Source organism: Pelmatolapia mariae, linkage group LG23 (genome assembly GCF_036321145.2).
Source record: "Pelmatolapia mariae isolate MD_Pm_ZW linkage group LG23, Pm_UMD_F_2, whole genome shotgun sequence".
In the NCBI taxonomy this organism is placed as follows: domain Eukaryota; kingdom Metazoa; phylum Chordata; class Actinopteri; order Cichliformes; family Cichlidae; genus Pelmatolapia; species Pelmatolapia mariae.
The window spans coordinates 7514785-7536773 of NC_086246.1; the positions used below are offsets into that span (position 1 = coordinate 7514785).

At 40.6% G+C, this 21989-nt stretch overlaps 1 protein-coding gene across 5 annotated transcripts in view; it reads right to left on the reverse strand.

Annotated features, from left to right (window-relative positions):
• dmd (dystrophin) overlaps positions 1–21989 on the reverse strand; it is a 251416-nt gene that overhangs the window by 195417 nt on the left and 34010 nt on the right. For 4 of the 5 annotated variants that reach the window (XM_063467782.1, XM_063467775.2, XM_063467774.2 and 1 more), the window contains 3 exons: positions 19967–20085; positions 10039–10235; positions 995–1123 (listed from right to left, as the gene is read on the reverse strand). In XM_063467782.1, the coding sequence (XP_063323852.1) occupies positions 995–1123; positions 10039–10235; positions 19967–20085 (445 nt within the window). The remainder of the gene's footprint in view (positions 1–994; positions 1124–10038; positions 10236–19966; positions 20086–21989) is intronic. The other variant, XM_063467773.2, reaches the window with a different exon arrangement.

Here is a 21989-nt window from a genome sequence, read left to right on the forward strand (position 1 = left end):
TTAAAACAAAAGAACTCATAACCGACTTCAGGAGGCACAGACAGGTCCGTTCCCCTCTGATTATAAATGGAGAGCGGGTGGAATCTGTCTCCACCTTCAGTTTTCTGGGCACCAAACACCTCTGCTGATCTCACATGGACCCACAACATCAACACCCAGGTAAAGAACGCCCAGCAGCGACTGCACGTCCTCCATGTCCTGAGGAAAAATAACCTGGACTAGAATGGGCCATCACAGGTGACCCCTTGCACCCCACCACCTGTTTGACCCACTGCCCTGTGGTCAGCGCCTCAGGTGAATCAGGTCCCACACCTCCAGACTCTCAAACAGCTTCTTCTTCTTGGCCATTCACACTGTTAACAAACTATCCACCGCACCAGACCCCTGCTCACCCACCTCACCAATCTAAGCCATGGTCTGAGTAACCCCCATCACTCTGGCTGCCCACACATGGACTCTATTCAAACCTAATCCTTTTTCTTTGCACTACTTCTAAGAACTTTACAACTTGTTCTCTATTGTGCGCCTTTCTCTTGTTTTGTATATATTCCTCTTGACTGCCAACATTTTCAAAGTTAAGTAAAGTCAACCGCTGTTCATCTACAGCACGCTGACAAAGAACTGCAAGCTGTATCACTACTGATTTAAAGTGAAGACACAAACACACAGTTAGTATAGCTTATGACTTAATTTATAAATGATTGAAATGAACACTGATTAGAAAAGTCAATGCATTTCAAATCATGATTTGCATTGAAAACGTGATGATGTAAACACACTGCAAAACTGTACACTTCAAGTCCTGTAATTTCACATTTTTCCTCGGGTTAAAATTTCAAAAATAAAATTCACATGTTTAATGCATTTTTAAAACATCACAAAAACAAACAGCATTTTTAAGAAAGGGACATATTCTGGGGAGCAGACAGAACAAAAACCACACATGCAGAGACAGATGGGGAACTGGCATCAAGTGTTAGTGTGAGACACGGACCTGATCAGTAAAACGCCTCCTCTTTTGCTCGGGCGACTGGACATATGCAGCCTGGGTGTAGGCATAGCTTTTATAGCGAGGCTGAGGGGAGGGGCTCTGCACTCGCCCCTGAGCCACATTCACTGTAATCTGAGAGAGGACAGACAGAAAGGAAAAGACAGAGGCAAGAGAGAAAGAGGCAAAAGAATGCAAAAAGGAAAGCGAAAGATCCAAAAGCTAAATTAAATAATTGCTTTACCAAGTTAGTGAAAATGTGCAGCCCTGAAAGAAGTATTCACATTCAGCCACTATTGAATGTTATTAGCACATTAAATAGCTATTAACGGTTGTTATTACTACGATAATTGTGCTTCAGACTGGGCAAAATGTCCCACAGGCGAGCTCTGTAAAGTAACCAAGATTACATAAGGTAACTCTTGCTTGTCATTTGAATAAATGGATGTCAACTCTGTAGTGTTTAAGCACCATGGGAAAACCGCTGTTATTAACTCCTACCATACATAAAACTGAATTTAAATGGTAAAAAATGGTAAATGGCCTGTATTTGTATAGCGCTTTACTCAGTCCCTAAGGACCCCAAAGCGCTTTACACTACATTCAGTCATTCACCCATTCACACACACATTCACACACTGGCGATGGCAAGCTACATTGTAGCCACAGCTGCCCTGGGGCGCACTGACAGAGGCGAGGCTGCCAGACACTGGCGCCACCGGGCCCTCTGACCACCACCAGTGGTCAGAGGGCTATTATCACTCTACAGCATGTAATAGACCTGGAGGTTTACTACAGATTACTGTGTTAGTGTCATGTTTTTCTTTTCCCGGGTGTAAAAACAAAGATTTTGTCACACAAGTTTAGCACAAGCCACAAGCTTTTCCTGAAACTAACCATGCCCAAACGTAACCAAATAGCAGTTTTTAAAAAATATCAATAAATAACAGTCAAAAAACAATCTTCATGGTGTCCAGCAATGACTTGTGCCACCTTGCGCCTCGTATAGCTTTGCTTTGCACACTAGCATATGTAATAATAACTCATTCAGCGCTGAATTCAAAATCTCACAGAAAAATCAAGGCACAACTTTAAAAAAAACCAAACAGTCCAGTGTACCCTGCCTGGGACAGGGTTACCGGAGTGGATCGGGCTGTGGCCAGAGGCAGAGTTCCAGGTTCTACCAATCCCTGGGTTCCTGAATCTGGCTTGTGGTACGTGGAACTTTGCCTCCTGGTGGGGAAGGAGTCAGAGCTGGTGTGTGAGGTTGGGAGATATGGACTAAATATAATCAGGCTCACCTCAACATGAAGCTCAGGCTCTGGAAACAATTTCCTGTGAAGAGGGCTTGGACTCTCTTCCACTCTGGACTTGCTATAGGTGAGAGATGGCCATAACGAACACCATGTTCAAGAATTAGGGTCTTTATCACTGCACATGGCACCAGGAGACCCTAGGTCACAATCAGTGATTGATTTTGTAATCATATCATCAGATCTGCAGCCAAACGTCTTGGAGGAGCTGATCTGTCAACTGATCACCATCTTCTGGTTAGTTGGATCAGGTGGCAGGGGAAGATGCTGGACAGACCTGGCATACCTAAACATATAATGAGGTTACGTTGGGAATATCTACCAGAGCCCCAGTCCGTGAGAACTTCATTTACCACCTCGGCAGAGCTTTGACTGAATTCCAAGGCTTTTGGTGAGACCCTGGAACAAGACTTTCAGTTGACCTCAAAGCAAGCTCAGACAACTGAAGAGGGGGAAAACAGTGCTCTGCTGTTTTCAGAGTAGTACAGCACTGCCTGTGGATGGAGTCAAGTGGCAGAAGGAATAACTTGAGTGTCTCCCCAATCCTGTAATGGGAACAGAGGCTGAAGATGGGAGTTTTTCCTTCCAACTTATGCCAAAGTGCTTGCTTATAGGGGGTCATATGATTGTTGGGGTTTTCTCTGTTGTTCTTGTATTATTGTAGGGTCTTTATCTTACAATATAAAGCACCTTGAGACAACTATTGTTGTGATTTGGCACTATATAAATAAAACTGAACTAAACTGAATTGAATTGAATTTGACTAGGGTGCTTTCTGGATGCATCCTAAGTTAGGTGTTTCAGGCATGTTTTATTGGGAGGACTCGTTGGAGAGGTTATATGCAACTCGGTGTTCCCCCAGATGAGACGAAAGAGGTGGCTGGGCCGAGCGAAGTCTTTGCTCAGACTCCTGCACCCACAACACTAACCCAGATAAGCAGCAGAAAATGGATGAATGGATGAATAATATAATGAATAATAATAATACGATGGTGCTTTTTCACTAAAAGCTATTGCTAACTTTGTAAAACATAAACTATTTTAAGTGATTTTATTTTTTAAGGCACTTTGTCAGTAATCACATTGCCAGAGAACTGTTTGTGGATTTTCCCAGAAATAACTTCTTTTGTAATCGGCTGTTTAAGACAGTACAACTAAACAGAGGCATGGCCTAAGCAAAGGGCTGGTTTATGTTAATCAAAACTGCTTATAGTTCCTCTCAACAAGTTTGCTGTCCAGGGACATGGTTGTTATGCTGTTGATCAATTTTCACACAAATGTGTGAAAACAAAATAGTCATACAACATATAAAAATAGAGTAATGGAACTAGAGCTTTTCTCATCTTAGTACAGCTGGCCAATCATAATGTGAAGTGCCAACATTAGATCATGATTTATAGAAAGATGCTGAAATATTCCCGTGTCTTATGTTAGTAACCTGTATGGGGAGATTTTTTTCCTAAATAAAACCCAGCTAAACAGTGGACTACTGCACAACAGAATTTATGTAATTTACATAGAAGGCAGATAAGGATCATGAAGTGCAGATATTATCCACATACAGTGGAGGGAATTATTATCTGAAGGCAATTGTCTATGGTGTGAAGATACGAGATGTGCAGCACCTGAAACTACGGATACTGGATGCCTGTGCTGGCATTTCTCCTGCGGTGTTGCTATCAGTGTGTGAAGAGTGGGAGAAGAGGGTTGCATTGACAATCCAACACAATGGGCAGCACATTGAACACATTTTATAAGTGGTCAGAAACTTGTAAATAACTCATGAAAGAATAAAGTTACGTTGAAACCAAGCACACCATTGTTTTTCTTGTGACATTACCAATAAGTTTGATGTGTCACATGGCCCTCTTCCTATTGAAAAAACAAAAGTTGTATCCAAGATAGCTGACTTCTAAATGGCCACCATGGCCACCACCCATCTTGAGGAGTTTGCCCCCTCACATATACTAATGTGCCACAAACAGGACTTTAATATCACCAACCATTCCCATGTTATTACGGTGTATCCATATAAATGGCCCACCCTGTACATACGCAACAATGAAATGAACTGACCTCCCAGCCCATTGTTCATTCAGTGGGCTGGTTTCACTCATTGTGCAAATGTACTGTTTATAAGGCTGGGGAAACCTGCAGTCAGCTCAGACTGAAGAAGTCACTTGCATGAGTGACGAAACGTTTCTCCCACTGAAAACGTCCAGATGAACAGAATCAATCTTTTGGGATCAAATAATCTATATTTAATCTAGAAGTAATTAAAAAAGGAGAAGAAAAATTGTAATTGTTTGATGATCAGTGAGGTATATATACATTTATGATGCTTTTAAGAGAGATCTGCTGAGAGACCTGAGTGCTCATAAAAATGTAAGAACACATTTACATATTTTGAGCATACATGATGTGTACTTATAATGTAAATCGTAAATTTCACACTTCATGAATCTAGAAGAACATATATTAATGCACAACAAATTACGCATTAATTTTCCATTTTTAATCAATTATCTAATTGTTTAATAATACACTTAATGAGTTATTTCAAAATGATAAATAATGAAATAGCATAATTTTTAATGAATTATCTTTCTAGTTTCTAGTACTTAAGTAATATTTATTACTATTATTTATTAAGTTTATAAACTTAAAGTTTATTTAAGTTTTGCAAGTTTGGTTATTCACCCTCAATGTTTCACACTGTGTCATTTCCTGCTTACTTTTGTGTGTGTCATTGCTGCAACAGGAGTAGCAGTGCTGACAGGTTAAATTACATAGATCTGACTTTCAGAGTTATCCAAACCAGAACTTTTATAACTTCGTTGATTAATTCTGCACTTATTACATTGCATTCTCATACAGTGCTGATTAAAAGCAAGTCAGACAACACTGAAGGATCTCAGTTTCTTCATCTCCTTCAGTTCCAGTACACATAAATGGTTCTGTTGTGAATTTTACAAGCCCACTTTGAGAAGGTGGGATGGCCATGTTAATATTTAGAAGCATATTTTGTAACTGGGTTTAAGAATTCTGTTTCAGTGCTGATAATATAGGCTACTATGCAAATATAACCACACTCATTCAGCTGTATAATGTGCAGTACTGCAGAGTATGGATAATGCGACAACAACATAGCAATGAACAGCACAGGTGAAAAAGTAGCTTTGAACACCAAGTAAGCATACACAGCTGAGTATCTGCACAACTTCCAGAAATCATAAAACCTCAACACCATCACAGCATTAAGCCGGGAACAGCTGCCATTATATATTCATTGCCACTCTTGGAATTAAATTCCTTATATCTAAAGTCCGCAACCCGCCTGTGTAGCGCTTAAGAGGCACATAGACAAAGAAGTCATCACACATGCATGCTGCAGCAGATTCACTCTCTTGCAAGTAATTATTCTCGAAGATTAAGGATCTTTAAAAGAAGGCGACTGGACTTTTTTTTTGAAGATGTTTAATTTCTTATGCAAGAGGCTTCTTCAGTTTAGTTGCCTTGGGTAGATTAAGGTTTACTATTATGTGTACATTTTACTGTTCGCACTTCCTTCAATTCAAGTCGTGTTCTTTTCAAGCTCCTTAGACCACCATAAACTAGATGAATGAAAACCTACATACATACTCTCAAAGATTAATTCTGCTCAAACCGACTGACTTTTGACACGTTTGACACTTTCGAGGTATTACTTTGTCTTATACCAAGTTACACCAGAGTAGCAACATATGCACTGCTTAAACCATATTGAATTGAATTTTGTTGAATTTGATTTAATTATCAATAAAATCAAAATGTATTGTTTGCTGTGTAGCAGTGGAAATACTGTCACTGGATTACGTTAATGCTGAAGAAATCTTTTAAGACAAGTCCTGAAGCCTCTGCACTCCTGTCACATTAGCCTGTTATTAGTCAGGCATAACACTATGACCACTGACAGCTGAAGTGAATAACACCGATTATCTCTTCATCATGGCACCTGTTAGGGGGTGGGATATATTAAGGAGCAAGTAAATTTTATTCTCAAAGCTGATGTATTAGACCCAGGAAAAATGGGCAACTGTAAGGATTTGAGTAAGTTTGACAGAGGCCAAATTGTGACAGCTAGATGACAATGGTGCGTTGGTCACTATCTATCAAAAGTGGTTTGCAGAAGGAACAGTGGTGAACCAGTGATAGCATGATGGGATGCCAAAGCTCAAGCAAAGGCTGACCCTTATCTTCAAAGATAAGCTGGCAGAGACAGTGTGATGCTTTGGGTAATGCTCTCCTGGGAAACCTTGGGTCCTGCCATCCATATAGATGTTACTTTAACGTGTACCATCTGCCTAAGCTTTGTTACACACTTTCATGGAAACTGAACTACCTGAGGGTTGTGCGTCTTTCAGCAATAATGTTTCCTGCCACAAAGCAAAAATAGTTCAGGAATAGTTTGAGGAGCACAAGAGGTTTGAGTTGTTGACTTGGCCTCCAGATTCCGCAGATCTCAATACAAACGAGCATCTGTGGGATGTGCAGGGATGGAGGCCTCTGCTCGCAACTTACAGGATTTAAAGCATCTGTTGCTAACATCTCGGTGCCAGATACCACAGCACACCATTTGGGATCTAGTGGAGTCCATGCCTCTATGGGCAAAGGCTGTGTTGGCAGCACAAAAGAGACCACTACAATATTAGACAGGTGGTCATCCTGTTATTTCTAATAGGTGTATAGCTTTTACGATTCAAACAAATCAAAACACAAATTACTGATATGGTGAAAATCCCAACTATGACTTGACCTTGAGGTTATCGAACATTTTAGTAGCTGCACCTATGTTATCAATTTGAAAATCCTAGGTGACTTCCTTCTTGAGTTATAACATTCACAAGATTTTCAGAAGATTTCAGCGTGACGACTACACCTTGTCAGCCTCTTAAAGTTGAGGGGTGAAAAGGTAGCATACCTAGCACCCAGCAGCTACAGGACAGTGTGTCATATAGTTATGATTTGCACAAAATATTAGCAACAACCTTAACTGTTTTATCAGACGCTAGTTTAGATCAGACAAATGAGCAAAGTCATGTTGCTCATTGTCACGTATTGTAAAAAGCATATCCCATCCTCCTCTCCTGTCCCTTTCACATACTGCCTATTCTAAGTAGGGTTGGGCATATGTAAAAATTTTCCAGTCGGCAATCGTCAGTCCAACAATCGTCGATAGGCGATATATTCACGCATGCGCAGACTTTTTGATGGGCGGGGCAATGTAATCATGCACGGACTGATTTGCGCATTTACAAAACAGAAGAAGTCCAAACATGGACGTACTAGTTTCCAAAAACCAAAACCAAAACGCTGTCAGCATTAACGCGGCTTAAGCGCGGTCATCACGATACCAACAGTATGTTTAATGCAGCACACGTCAGGGGAAGACTCTAGATAAATGCTATGGCTCTGTACCAGATGCATTTAAAGCCCTACCCCTGCCCCCTCTCGGCTCAGCAGACCACCACACCATCCTACTGGCCCCTGCTTACACCCCAGTCATCAAGAGGATTAAAAAGGTCACCAAAAACATCAAGCAGTGGACAGAAGAAAGTATCCTCACCCTACAAGGATGTTTCGAAGCCACTGACTGGGACAGCCTTCTTTCTACCTCTGATGACATCGACGAACAAGTCAACACGGTGACATCATACATCTCCTTCTGTGTTGACAACATTATCCCCTCAAAAACAGTCTCCATCTACCCCAACAACAAACCCTGGATCACCAAGGAACTCAAGGAAATCCTTAATAAAAAAAAGAGGATTTTCTTCACCGGCTCTGCTCTGGATAAAATGGAGGTCAACAGGGAGGTCAAGAGGGCCATAAAAACTGCTAAACTGGAGTATAAAAACACAGTTGAAAAAAATTCACCACAGGGGACCTCCACTCAGCCTGGCAGGGGCTCAAAACCATGGCCTCTGTGAATACTGTGGTCACCACCCCCAGAACCATCCAGGTGGAGGGCAGCAACCCCTCCTCCCTCCCTGACGACCTCAACGCTTTCTACACCAGGTTTGAGACGGACAACATCATCCAGCTTGAGGAGTCCAGATCCTCACTCAAACCTGGCACTCTACACTCACCTTCAGGACTGAGGACGTGGTGAGAGCCCTCAGGAGGACCAGGGAGAGGAGCTCACACGGCCCTGACAACATCAGCAGTCGAGTTCTGAGGCACTGTGCAGGGCAACTAGGAAGTGTGTTCCGGACTCTATTTCAACACTCAGTTGACAGTCACACCGTCCCCCAGCTCTGGAAACACTCCACAGTCATCCTCATCCCCAAAAGAAACAACCCAAAGTCTCTGAAAGATCTTCATCCTGTGGCCCTCACCTCCCTGCTGATGAAGGCCATGGAGAAGATCATAAAACAGCACATCATAAGAGCAACTGACGCCCTGATGGACCCGCTCCAGTTTGCTTACCGTGCACTCAGAGGCGTCGATGATGCAAAAATCTTCATCTTGGATTCCATCCACAAACATCTGGAGCTCCCTGTCTCCTCCACCAGACTTCTGTTTGCGGATTTCTCATCAGCGTTCAACACTCTGCAGCCTCATATCCTGGCCACTAAACTTTCCTCCCGATTTAAAGTTAAAGTTAAAGATAAATAAAGTCTTTCTGATTCTGATTCTGATTACAATTTTTAATGCTTTCAACCCATCTGGAGCGCAGAAGGAACAAAATTTGGACAATCTGACGAAATGCGTTGGCAGAGACATTTCAGGGATTTTGACTCAGTCTGCGCTCTAGATGGGTTAATTGTTAATCACATTAGTCATGATGACGGCGTGTTAACGCTGACAGCACTAAAAAAATATAAAGTCGGGAATTTGGGATTTCTTTGGCTTTAAACCAGATGAAAGAGGTAAACCTAAGGATGTAACCAAAGCGGTGTGCCGCTTGTGCAGACGTATAGTGCGAGCAGAGTACTCAAACATGCCTAACTTGCAAGAGCATGCACGTGTCCACCATCCGGCTGAGTCTGCTAGGCTATCACCAGCTTCTGCAGCTCCATCAACAAGCATTTGGGCGCACTCTGAGGAGGGGGCATTTGCTCGCAGATGAAAGAGGGTGCTGTTAAAACAGCGCTACTATTATTTTTTTCTGTTGACTGCTTCTATTAGCTCCATCATTATTAGCAAACTTACTCAAGGGCAAATAAATAAATAAATCACCCTTGAAAAAAAACTATCGACGATAGGCTGAGCTAGTCCATATATTCGTCCAATCACCCAACCCTAGTTCTAAGACTTAAAACAGCATTTATTTTCCTGCCACGCTGTAACCTGTCCATCATCACCACAGTTTTGAAATCTGGACCCCTCTTCCTTTGGGGTCTTCCCTCCAAACTGTCAAAAGTCAGTTAATTCTAGCCAGTAGAATGAAGCTTTGTGCATAGAGGTACCAGCATCATGCACTCACAAAGCAGACACTCTCGTGTGCATGATGGCCTTTTTGGGCTGTGTTTTCCAGCCCTAACCCTAACCTTAACCACAACCTTAACTGTATCAGATAGTGCTTTCCAAAGCAAATCATGATGAGAAAGTAAAATAAATTTACAACAGTTCTCATGTTTCCAAACGCGTAACATACTGACGATTTGTCACATAGTGTCGGTATGTTACGTTTTGGGATGAGAATGTGTCTGTGGTTTAGTTAGTCTCACAAGTGTTTGTGTTTAATTGTTTAACCTGCTCAGAGAAGCGCTGCTTGGTCTGGATCTGATAGTGTTCCTCTGTTGTCACACGGGTGATATTGGCTGTGGCTGCCTGAGGTAACGTCTCCACCTCTTGGATGGCTTCCATAGAAACACTTTGCGGAAGTACCCGGAAAAGTGACGTCACATACATGATGATACTCTTCTTGTCAGGGTGAGCCACTGCCACATCTGAAAAGAGTGAGAAGAGTGAAGTTTATCCTAAATTTCACGAGCCACTTGTGATAAATGTCACCTAATATGACAATAGAGCAAACATTTCTGGAAAAAAACAGTTCTTCAAGACCTAAAGTTGTCTGACGAGTGTGATATGTCAAAACTACAGACATAAAATAAACTATATTCACGTGTGTTAAAATACGACTGTATTAGATAATTATTTTGGCACAGAAGGAATCTTCACTGGAAGATGAGCCTGGTATCAAAACTACAGATCAAAAGAAAGACCCTTCAGTGAGTTCACCAACTACCTGTCCACTGTTCTGACACTCCTGTCACCATAATGTTTTCATTAGCGATAAACATTGGTGTCCCGTTTTTTGGTGATCCCTTATGTTAGGACTGTTAGAACAGCTGAGACACATACTTTAAAAACATCGTGTGTGTGTGTGGCATTCAAACCCTCACACATGCTGTGATTCAGAAATAGCTGTCCCATGAAGCAGCTTTAAGGTGAACTGTAAGCTTACATTTGAGTCGCTGGAAATAGAGAACTGTTAAAAGAAATGCTTGTCAAAAAGTTGTAAACTGCCAACAAAATATTTTTGTTCAATTCAGATTAAAGCTAAGAACCAGCTGTTTAAATCATATTCACTATGTAGTATAACAGCAAGTTAAATAAGCAATAGGTGACTCCACTCAGAAAGTCTTCATCCAAAAACGTCACTTTTTGGCATTCGAAGGAGCTTGGAAAGAATAGCGTCTGGACTTCTTTAAGTTTCCTTGAAGACGTTTCACCTCTCATCCGAGAAGCTTCTTGGTGGAGAATCCCACATTTAAGCCCTATGGGATTGTCCCCCACGAGGGTCATGGACCCCCTATTGATCCTCTACCTAATCACATGAGACAAGGTGTGAAAATGGGCGTGGGTCACAATCAGCCAAGGTTTCGGGTGAGCTCATTGTGAAATGCCCCACCCTATCATGTGATTTACTGAGGTCAAATGGCCCAGGATGTGAGCGGGCGTTAAAGCGTCTGGGAAGGATCTCAAAACTGGATTATAGATGGCAGACAGTTGGTGTGGTAAGCCCCGCCCTCTGTTCAAAGATGGTCATTCACAGTGGACATAGATGCTGCTTTCACTCCTTTTTCAAACCAGATGCTTTTCTTTCCAAGCTCTTCAGACTACGATGACCTGGATGACTGAGGTCATAAGTGATGTTTAAGTGATGTTTAGCTCAAAGGCTAAACAGGCGTCGACATGCCACAAAGCTAAATCCAGTAACCCAGGCTATGTCCACACTAATGCGTTTTCATTTGAAAATGCATTCTTTTCTCTCCCGTCCACACTGAGACAGCATTTTTGCTCATGGAAAATGCAGCGTTTTCAAAACGCTCTCGAAAACGCATACATTTCAAAACGGTGCTCACAGTGTGGACACCAAAAACACAGACTTTCGGCCGCCATTTTCAAATCTATCTGGGCTAGTGTGGATGTAGCCCCAGGTTCAACTACTACCCAGGGGCCATTGCTACATCTTTTCATTCTCTCTTCTTGCTTTCGTGTCTCATTTTCACTGCACTAGCTAATAAAGATGCCCCCTGCCCCCCAAAAATTAACAACAAAAAACAAACAAATAAACAAAAAAAATAATTAAAAGAGAGCAATTGCTGTGGGGCAAATAAGTGAACCCCATATAAGATACAAAGATGGCACAGTAGTAGGAGAGAAGCAAGAAAAAAGAAAGACGGATGGAGATGGAGTGCTAATGAACTGATTGCTGTGGTGATGTTAATAGAATGATGTGTGGAGTGCAGTTAGCTCACAGCTAAGAATAATGAACAGTACCAAGAGGAAATAGTCTGTGCTGCAAGCTTGCCAGGAATGATGTGTGTCATTGCAATTTGTGAGAGAAATAAAGTTAGAGTATGAGTCATACATTTGGCTGTGGAATACTGATTTATCACAGAGAAATCTTATGGTGTTATTGTTTCTCTGAGAAGAATAAACAGTTCCATAAATAATACCACCATCTGCAAGTGTGTGTATACATCCCTCAATGGTTTAGACTCTGTAAGTCCATTCTGTGATCTCCACTTTAATCATTTTACCACGGCGCTGCTACATATGTATGCATTTTTATGAGGTATTGTGGGAGTTTGTGTCAGTGTATACTGTACTTTTCAGGTGTGTATAAGCATAATGTATGTGTGTCTCTATGCCTTGAGGTAATTAAATCTGTCTCAGTAAACTTGCATTGTGAAACTGTCATTAGTGTGTATTTAAACAATTCTTCAATTTATTCCTGAAAAAATATTTGATGAAATATTTTCAGAGACTAATATTTATTCCTAACAAATCCTCTCATTTAGTTCGGGACGTTGCTGAGTCCTGAATTAAATGTTCAGAAAAAATCTGAAAACAGTTTGTGGGAACCACATCTAACCAGTATTCCACAGTTTGCTAATGTTTTCTGGAAAATATGGCTTCCAAGAGATAAAGTTTCAGACCTGAGCTGCATTGCTGCAGCTGGATGTGTGCTTTAATGGCCAGCTGAAGAAGAGAACAAAGACAACAGTGCAAAACAAATGAAAGAAAGAGGAATTAGAGAGAAACACTGGTGAGAGAAATACACAAAAGACAAGACAAACAGTGGGAAGAGAAAAAGGAAAAAAAGTACTAATGAAATCAAGAACAGGATTATATGCAGGATAAACTCCCTATGAAGGTCTTTATCATATAAATACAGCTCTCAAAATTATCAGCAACGTATAAACTACAGTGATTAAAGTTGAATTCTTATAGTGCCTTTTTAAAATCACAACAGTGTGCTTTATATGCACAACAAGGAAGTTCAAAGGCTTTTGAAATTCCTTTGAGTAAATATTAAACCAAAGAAAACATTTTCTATGATACTGACAAGAAACCTTTTCAGTGCCAATAAAAGCTAGTCTAGTTTTAAGGGCACACATCACATATTCTGTAGTAGTGTTCATAATGTGCCTATTGATCACCACTGAGTGAGGTGACTGTTGACACCTCAGAAGCTGGTAGCATACTCCTCAAAAACTTGCAATTTAGTTTATTCTACTGAAACTGTACATTAAATTGACTGTCTAAGGACTGGAAGTCCACTCACTTTTCTTTTGCCTTTTCAAGAGTTATTGCATCTACAAGATTTTCACAAATTTGACCTCTGAACTCTGACCTTGAGGACGAGGTCACTGAGCTTCAAACTCATCCACGAGTCTTCGTAGATGCACATATGGTATCAATATGAAAATACTGACCTTCTTCTTGCGTTATCAGATTCACGCGATTTTCATGAAAACTTGATCTCTGAGCTTGAGCTTGAGGTTGTGGTCACTGAGATTCAAACTCAGAGTTTTAGTAGATACACCTATGGTATCAATTTGAAGCTCCTACAACCAATGTTTTTATCATGTTTTTAAAAACAGGCTCAAGACCCACCTTTTTAATTTAGCTTTTAACTAACGCTTATTTATTTAATGCTTATTTATTCTATCCTGTTATTCTATTTATATTATTCATTTAGTTTTACCTAATATTTACTGATTTTATTCTTATTCATTTTTTATCTTCTTACTCTGTTTATACTTATATTTATATTATATCCCACTCTTATTTATTTTATCTTTTTATCCTGTTTATATTCTTATTAGGTCATATCTCCAGTGTTTCCTCGGAGGGGGTTCTCTGCACCGGGGCTGTGATCGACCGTGGCTGCTGGGGCCCTGTGGGTCCTCTGAGCCTGGCTGGGGGGCTTCTTAGCCTCCCTCCTGCTGTGTGCCCAGCCTGGAGGCTGCGGTCTGTGACCGGCTCCCGGTGCAGACAGCTCCCTGTGATAGTGTTTCCTCACTTGGCTAATACGTACCCAGCCCAATTTTACTCTTTAGATGTGTGTGTGTGTGTGTGTGTGTATGTGTGTGTGTGGGTGTGGGGGGGTGGGGGGATGTGTGTATCATGACCGCTTCTGTTAATGACAGTGTGGGGAATGAGTGGGAGGGTGAGGTGGGCTGCTTTTAACCATGTAAAGCACTTTGTGCTACAGTTTGTATGAAAAGTGCTTTATAAATAAAGATTGATTGATTGATTGAATGTTCCCTCTAAGCTGCGCGCGTGAGCAGTTGCGCACTGCTGGCACGGTCTCTGCGCACAGAAAAAAAATCTAACCTGAAATTAAAATGAATACTTTAACAATTCTGTTCTGCAGTGTTAGTCAGTAAGTGACTGGCTGCTCCCGTATGGGATTAGAACGATGCCACCTTATCCCACAGTCCAGCCAATAATGCGATTCACATTCATGTATACGCAGCTAATAAACGTGGTTGACAGGCTATGACAGCGTCCTTATGTGCCGACACCGGTGTTTTAGCGAGCAAAGTGGCGTGGCTGATGTGGAGTGAAGCCACGTTAATGACAACGTGTACAACCATTGGAGATGTGAGCAGGACAGATGGAACAATTGACGGAAAAAGTGTGGACTTTATACCAGTTTTTAAATCGTGTTGATCGGCCACGTAAAACCAGAGTTATGATAAAAATATCTGCAATGTTTGGTTTTCTTCCTGAATACTATCGTTGTTTATATTTACTGTGGGAAGAAACGGTAAAAACGGCGTTTTATAAGGAAAACGCTCGAAAGCACTCTCTGCCTGTGAGCAAAAACAAAACCAAAAAAACCCCACCCTTTCCTATTGGTCGAAAAATTTACCATGTCGACCAATCAAAAAATGATATGGCAACATGGCATTTAGTTGTTTAGGAAGGAGGAAGTTTTAGGAGTGACGGCGGTGTTTTGAGATGTGAGAGATTTGAGACGTTTAGCACAAATCTTGTGTAGTTAGTGTGTAGTTAGTGTGTAGTGTAGTCAATAGTTTTGTTGTGTGTGTCAGAGCAATGAGGCGACTGCTGAATGTTACAGGTGTTACAGGAGTGATACATCTCCTGTTGTCAGGCCTGCAGGTATCAGGCTGTTGTTCTCCTTTATCTCATAGTGGACAGAAATTAATTTTCGGAGTGGCACAAATAATTTGTGTGGCATCAAATTTGATGCAGAACAGCTGATTGTTCTGTAAATAGTTTGAAATGTTTATTTAAAAAAACGCCTTGGCTGCATTTTTAGGTAAACAGCTGCAAAAAACTTTGTTTGCAAAACTCAGTTACTTTTTTGAAGAAGTAACTATATAATTAATTGCCCAACATTGGTCATTATATACTGTGTTTTGCAGACAGAGTTACAGGACTCTCTCCCAGACCACAGACTCATAATACAAGTCAGAGCTTTATTTAAAAAAAAAAGAAAGTTGTGTTTTCAAAATTGGAGTTCAAGTTATTTTTAGTTCCAATAGTGTTAACATCCTACACAGGTCATGAACAAGATTTTTTTTACATTTTCATTGTAAGTGGGCTAAAGCAGTTAATTAAAAGTAGTCTGACATAAATGTAAATGCTGTAATTTGATTATTTTAATAAACCATGTAACTTGGATGGATTGGATGCTGGCGTGACCACAGTGCACACATCTGATGTCGCTCACAGTGGTCCAAGGGATCGCTCAGGGAGTTTGTGTGTTCGCTCAGACACGTGAAAAATTAGAGGGAACATTGCTTACAACGCCTCATCCTCATCACAAACTTAGGTGTCCACTCCGCCCACCTGCCGGAGAGGGAGATGTTAAAACCCCATCAACCTTTTACAGCTGAGGGGTAAAAAGCTGTTGATTATATTTAATAAGTCTATTCATCCATCCATCTATCCCCAAGTTTACCCTGGGGCCTCCTCCAGATAAAACATGTCAGGAAAACCTCACCCAGGAGGCATTCTTGTCAGATGCCTGAATCAATATGATGATGTGGAGGTACCCTTCCCTTTGGAGAAAGCTCATTTCCAAAGCTTGTATCCACAATCTCATTCTTTCAGTGATTATCAAAGTTTGTGATCATAGGTGAGAGTAGGGGTATAGATTGACCTGTAAATGGACAGCTTTGCTTTTATGCTTACCTATTACTTTATCATGATGGACCAGTGCAGCAACTGCTTCACTGCAGCTACAACCCCAATTTGTCTGTCAGTCTACCTTATCCTTCTTCCCTCACTCATAAACAAGATCCAAAGATACTTCAGCTCCTCAATTTGGGGCTTGGACCCGGAGTGGGCACCTTTTCTGCCTGAGGACCACGGCTTCAGACACGTCGCTTCACACCCAGCTATATACCACATTATCCAACCCCCCCCCCCCAAAAAAAAAAAACAGAGATGAGATTCTGAGGCCACCAAATGTGGAAGCCTTCTGCCACTTGGTTTTGTCTCAAAATTCTATCGATAAAAATTATGAACAAAATTTTTAAAAGGTACTCTGTACCGTGCATTTGCTATTGGTGTGCTATTAGTTTGCAGTTGACTAGCCTCAAGTTGGCAATTCCATTCAATCTATTTGTGATTTCATGGTAACTGTGATAAACTGATAATAAATACAAATCCATCTTTTGTAAACGTGTTGCTATCTACATACACAGAAACTCATTCGCCACACCAGATCATCTGCCACCATTTCATCCTCTTCTGTCACAGCAACACTCTGCATGTCCTCCTCTGCTACATATATGAGCCTCCTTTGAGATCGTCCTTTTTTCCTCCTGTCTGTACCCCCATTACTAGGGGTAGGAATCAAGAAAATTGTTCTCTATAAGAACCAGTTCCAGTAATCCAATTCTTGGAATTCTTAGTCTGCTTATCTATCGATCCCGCTTATTGGTTCCAGTTACACTGGAAATAGCTGCATTTTGCTGTTACCACTCTGGCTCTTTGTAAGCATCTGCACAGACAATATCCTATAATGCTAAGCTAGCCAAGAACCCAGAATGAAAGCTGAGTGAATGCTAACCCTAGCCCTGCAGACAGACGCTGAACTTCAACAGGTAACAAACTGATGACGACAAAGTAGAACCGAATCGCTCTGAAGTTTCTTTGTGCTATTTTTTTGTGTTTTCGGCACTGTGTGATTACCTAAATACTAAGAGAAAGATAACAGGTGTCCTCAATAGAATATGGATTTGTGTTGGTGTGTGGGGCCTCAGGTTTACATTATTAAACAGTAATTATGACACAGTGTGTTTTAGATATTTTACAGAGTAACATGAAAGTAATGTAACAAGTAGTATAATGAATTACTTTCTCCTTGGAGTAATTATGTAGCGTACTGCATTACTTTGAGGAAAAGAGTGTTCTTTGTAATATGTGTAATAATTACTTTTTTTGAGTAACGACCCCAACGCTGATCACAACAAAGAAGGGAATTACCTCCAATATGCAAAAACATTTGACTCACAGCATGCAGTTGGTTTACATGAATTTCTTTGCAGTGGCGATCATTTTTAAAGTGGAGCCAATGCAAACACAACAAGAATCAATAAGGAATCTAACTGATTAGTGATTTCTATAATGGAATGGAAATCACTGATTAGTGATTGCTAAATTCTTATCAATTCTTATCAATTCCCATGCCTTCTCAATACTGTTCCTGCCCTCATACATGTCCTCTGCCACCCCTGATGTCCCTGTGCAGTACCACGGTGCCTCTCTTGACACCTTGTCATGTGATTTCTCTAGAGGCACAAAGACAGTGAAACTCCTGGTGATCTTCTCTATAGTCGATTCTCTTATCTGGAACACTTTAAGATATCTGGATTGATTACTTTATGCCTCAGAAGAGACAATGACAGCGACTTTTGTAATAAGCACACTCACTAATGATCACATGTTTTGGAATAATCTTTGACTCAGGCTTTATTCTCTTTAACTTTACCAGACCAGACCGTTCCAGCTTTATTTTTAAAGCACTTTAAAAACAACATCAATGGACCTAAGTGATGTGTAGAATAATAAATATGTACAAACAGATAGGAATCAAAAAGCCACAGAACAAGAACAAGTGCCACACTATAAAACAAAATAAAATAAAAAATAAATTAAATTAAATAAACATCCCACATGATGTCAAAGGCCGAGGAAAAGAGATTTAAGAAGAGATTTAAAAACAGACAGAGAAGAGGCTTGACTGATGTGTAAAGGCAAATCATTCATATTTTAGGAGCTGTAACAGTGAAGACATGGTCTCCTCTTAGCTTATGCTTAGTTTGAGGAGCAGCTGATCAACTGACCTGAGATAAAAGGACAGTTGTAGCATCTCAAAGAGATAGGGTGGGGCGAGATGATTAAGGGCATTAAAAGCAAATAAAATAATTTAAAACTTAATTTATGGGCAGCCAGTGGAGTGAGGCTAAAATGGGAGAAACATACTCAAATTTATGCATGTGAAAAGATCTGAGGCTCTGTTCTGTACCAACTGTAGACTAGTGATTGAGGAGCCACTAACCTCTACATAAAGTGTATTACAGTAATCCAGCAGAGAGTAACAAAGGTGTGGATTACTGTCTCAAAGTGCTGCTGAGAAAGCTTTATGTTGGCCAGGTGCCTCAACTGGAAAAGGTTCAATTTTGCCACTGCCCTGATTTGACTGTCAAACTTAATTTCAGCGTCAACCTTAACCCAGAGGTTTGTAATAGTTGGCTTGATGTACTGAACAAAGGAACACAGTTCGACAAAATGATGGTGTTTGTACGCCCAAACACCATCACTTCTGTTTTTTCTCATTAAAATTTAAAACATTAAGGGGCCATTATGTCTTCAAGACACCCGAGCAGCAGTCTAGAAGAAAACGCTTCATTACTTTTAAGAGGGAATAAAATCTTGGTATCGTCCACATAACAGTATAATGAAATACAATACGTTCTTACTGTGGAACCAAGTTGGAGCTGGTAGAAAAAAAGAGAAGGGAGCCTAAAACTGAGCCCTGTGGAACTCCACATGAGAAAGGAGCAGAGGATTCAAAGGCTATCACAGAAGGTTTGATCCAGTACAATTTCATGATCGATTGTGTCAAACCCATCATTTAAATCTAAAAGTATAAAAACAACTCAGTCACCAGAGTCGATAGCTAAAAATATGTGGTTAAAAACTCTTAACCCTTTATTGACCATGGGCCCACCGGCGGGCCCATTTTACAGGTAAATTTGAAGGGCCGGTCAATAAAGGGTTAAATGAGATGTTTCAGTGGTGTGTAAGATTCTGAAACCAGACTTGAAACCTCTAGAATGGTATTCTCTTCCAAAAACGCCATTCACTGATTGAAAATGATCTCCAGAAATTTAGAAAGAAAAGGAAGCTTAGCTTAGATAGGCCTGTAGCTAGTGAGAACTGTGGGATCCAGAGATGTTTTTTAAGCAGAGGTTGATCGACTGCATGTTTAAACTTTTTGGGACTACACCTGAGGACAGACTGCTATTAAGAACTGCCAGAACAGAAGGCCCTACAGTATGGAGAATCTCTTTAAACAGTCAAGGAGGGACAGTATCATTTGTCCCTCCTTCAGACTGAAGAAGTCACTTGGATGAGTGATAAAATGTTTCTCCCACTGAAAATGCAATGTCCAGATCAACAGAGTCAACTTTTTGGGATTTTCTCACCTGGACGATTGAGCATGTATCCAGAAAGTTTAAACTGGTTTCAAGACGGCATAAATTTGGCAATGATGGATGCCACAGATGATGACACATTTTCTGATGAAAGTATTTGTTAGGAGGCATTCCTGGTATTATTGTGCAAAACCTGTCAACAAATTGTCCCTTGACAGTAAGGTAAAAGGTGAGCATGTAGTTACCCTCAGGGTCCAGTAGCCTCTCTATCCCCAGGTGTTGCTCTGCCTTACTAAAGGCATGTTCCAGTCGGTCGACTGCCGAGGTCTTCTTCTCCACAGAGCTCCAATCAAAAAGTTCAGGCCTGGCAAGATGAAAGAAAATCGGTAGGTATCATACACACCTTTTATCAATAAAAAACCTTGCATTCCAAATATGGAGGAACATCCTCAGTATTTTGTAGCGCTTTAAGGAAATTAGTAACATGTTAATAGGAAACAAATATCCTACAGCTTATGCAGCTGGGTTTATTTTTGAGTCCTGGAAGTTTATTTGCTGTGGAGTAATATTTTAATGAGATTCACATTCTCATTCACCAAATTTCTTCCCAACAGCGAACAATAAAAACAGACTTTTATAATGCAAAATAGCATGTTAGAAAATTCTGAGTGAAAACTGCTACTCCTCCACTGTGCCATTATGTTCATGGTGATGGCTTTTGTTTCCCACTCTGTATTCTTGTAAGAACAAGGAGAAGATTTATTTCATTGAATTTATTTTTTACTCAATGCCAATTTATTTACTTATTTAAATTTAAACTCAATCATTCATTCATGTTAGAACTATCACATTCTTTACTGTAAAAGCTTAGTCCTACTTAGTGTACATGAGTACACTAATATCAATAGTGTATATGAGTAATGATGAAAAGAAAATGTGAACCAAATGCACTGCAGGGTCCTTTCTGTAATTTAATGATAATTTATGCTGACTAACTTGATTAAACTTAATCAGCTTCTCATCTGCATCATATTAATAGCAATAACTTTATCAGATACACGTTTCCCTGTTATTAATCTACACCAGGATATGTCTATCAGCTAGTTTTCTGACTGGGCAGCAATGCACACTCTATTGCAGTGATTGCCGAAGCGTAGGCTGTGAAGGTACTGCAGGTGGGCTGCAGTAAACAGAAATTTAGTTAGAATAGAATAAAAAATAACAATTTGAGGTGGTAAGTTGGTTATGGTACTTGTTATTCTGACTTACTCTATGAACAATTTCAATCTGGTTTCTGCCCCAATCATAGCACAGAAACTGCTCTGTTAAGGATTACCAATGACCTTCTGATGGCAGCTGATTCTGGTCTCCTATCCATTCTCATCCTTCTTGATCTCAGTGCGGCGTTTGATACCATGTCTCACAATATCCTCCTAAACCGGTTAGCATCCACTGGCATTAGTCACACCCCCCTTGCCTGGTTCACCTCCTATCTCTCAGACCGCACTCAGTTTATCCAATTTAAATCCCATTCTATCCTGTTTCTGCTGGTATGCCCCAGGGTTCAGTATTAGGGCCTCTTTTATTCATTATCTACATGCTCCCTCTTGGTCATATATTCCGAAAATATAATATAAATTTACACTGTTATGCCAATGACACCCAGCTCTACATTTCTTCTAAACCCAAATCATCCCTCCCACCTACCTCCCTCTCAAACTGTCTTATGGAGATTAGATCATGGTTCTCCTCCAATTTTCTTAACCTTAACAGTAATAAAACAGAGGTTTGACTTGTTGGTACAGCCTCTCTCTTATCCAAATCCCACAGTTTTTCCATTAACATTGAAAGTTCTCCTACCCTTCCCTCCCCTCAGGTTAAGAGTTTGGGTGTCATACTTGATAATACTCTTTCATTCCAGTCTCACATTAATTACATAACCCGGTCTGCATACTTCCACTTGCGTAATATTAACCGACTCAGTCCCTTCCTTACTCCCCATGCTGCTGCCATCCTTGTCTATAGTCTTATTACGTCCCGTATTGATTACTGCAATTCCCTCTTATTTGGTCTCCCTAAAGGTCCCTTCATAAACTCCAACTTCTTCAAAATTCCACAGCTCGGGTCATAAGTCGTACTCCGTCAAGAGCTCATATTACCCCAGTTCTTCAGCAGCTTCAATGGTCATAGAAGCCAGGATAAACTTTAAAATCTTACTTCTCACGTACAAGTGTATCCATAAATCTGCTCCTTCCTATTTGTGTGACC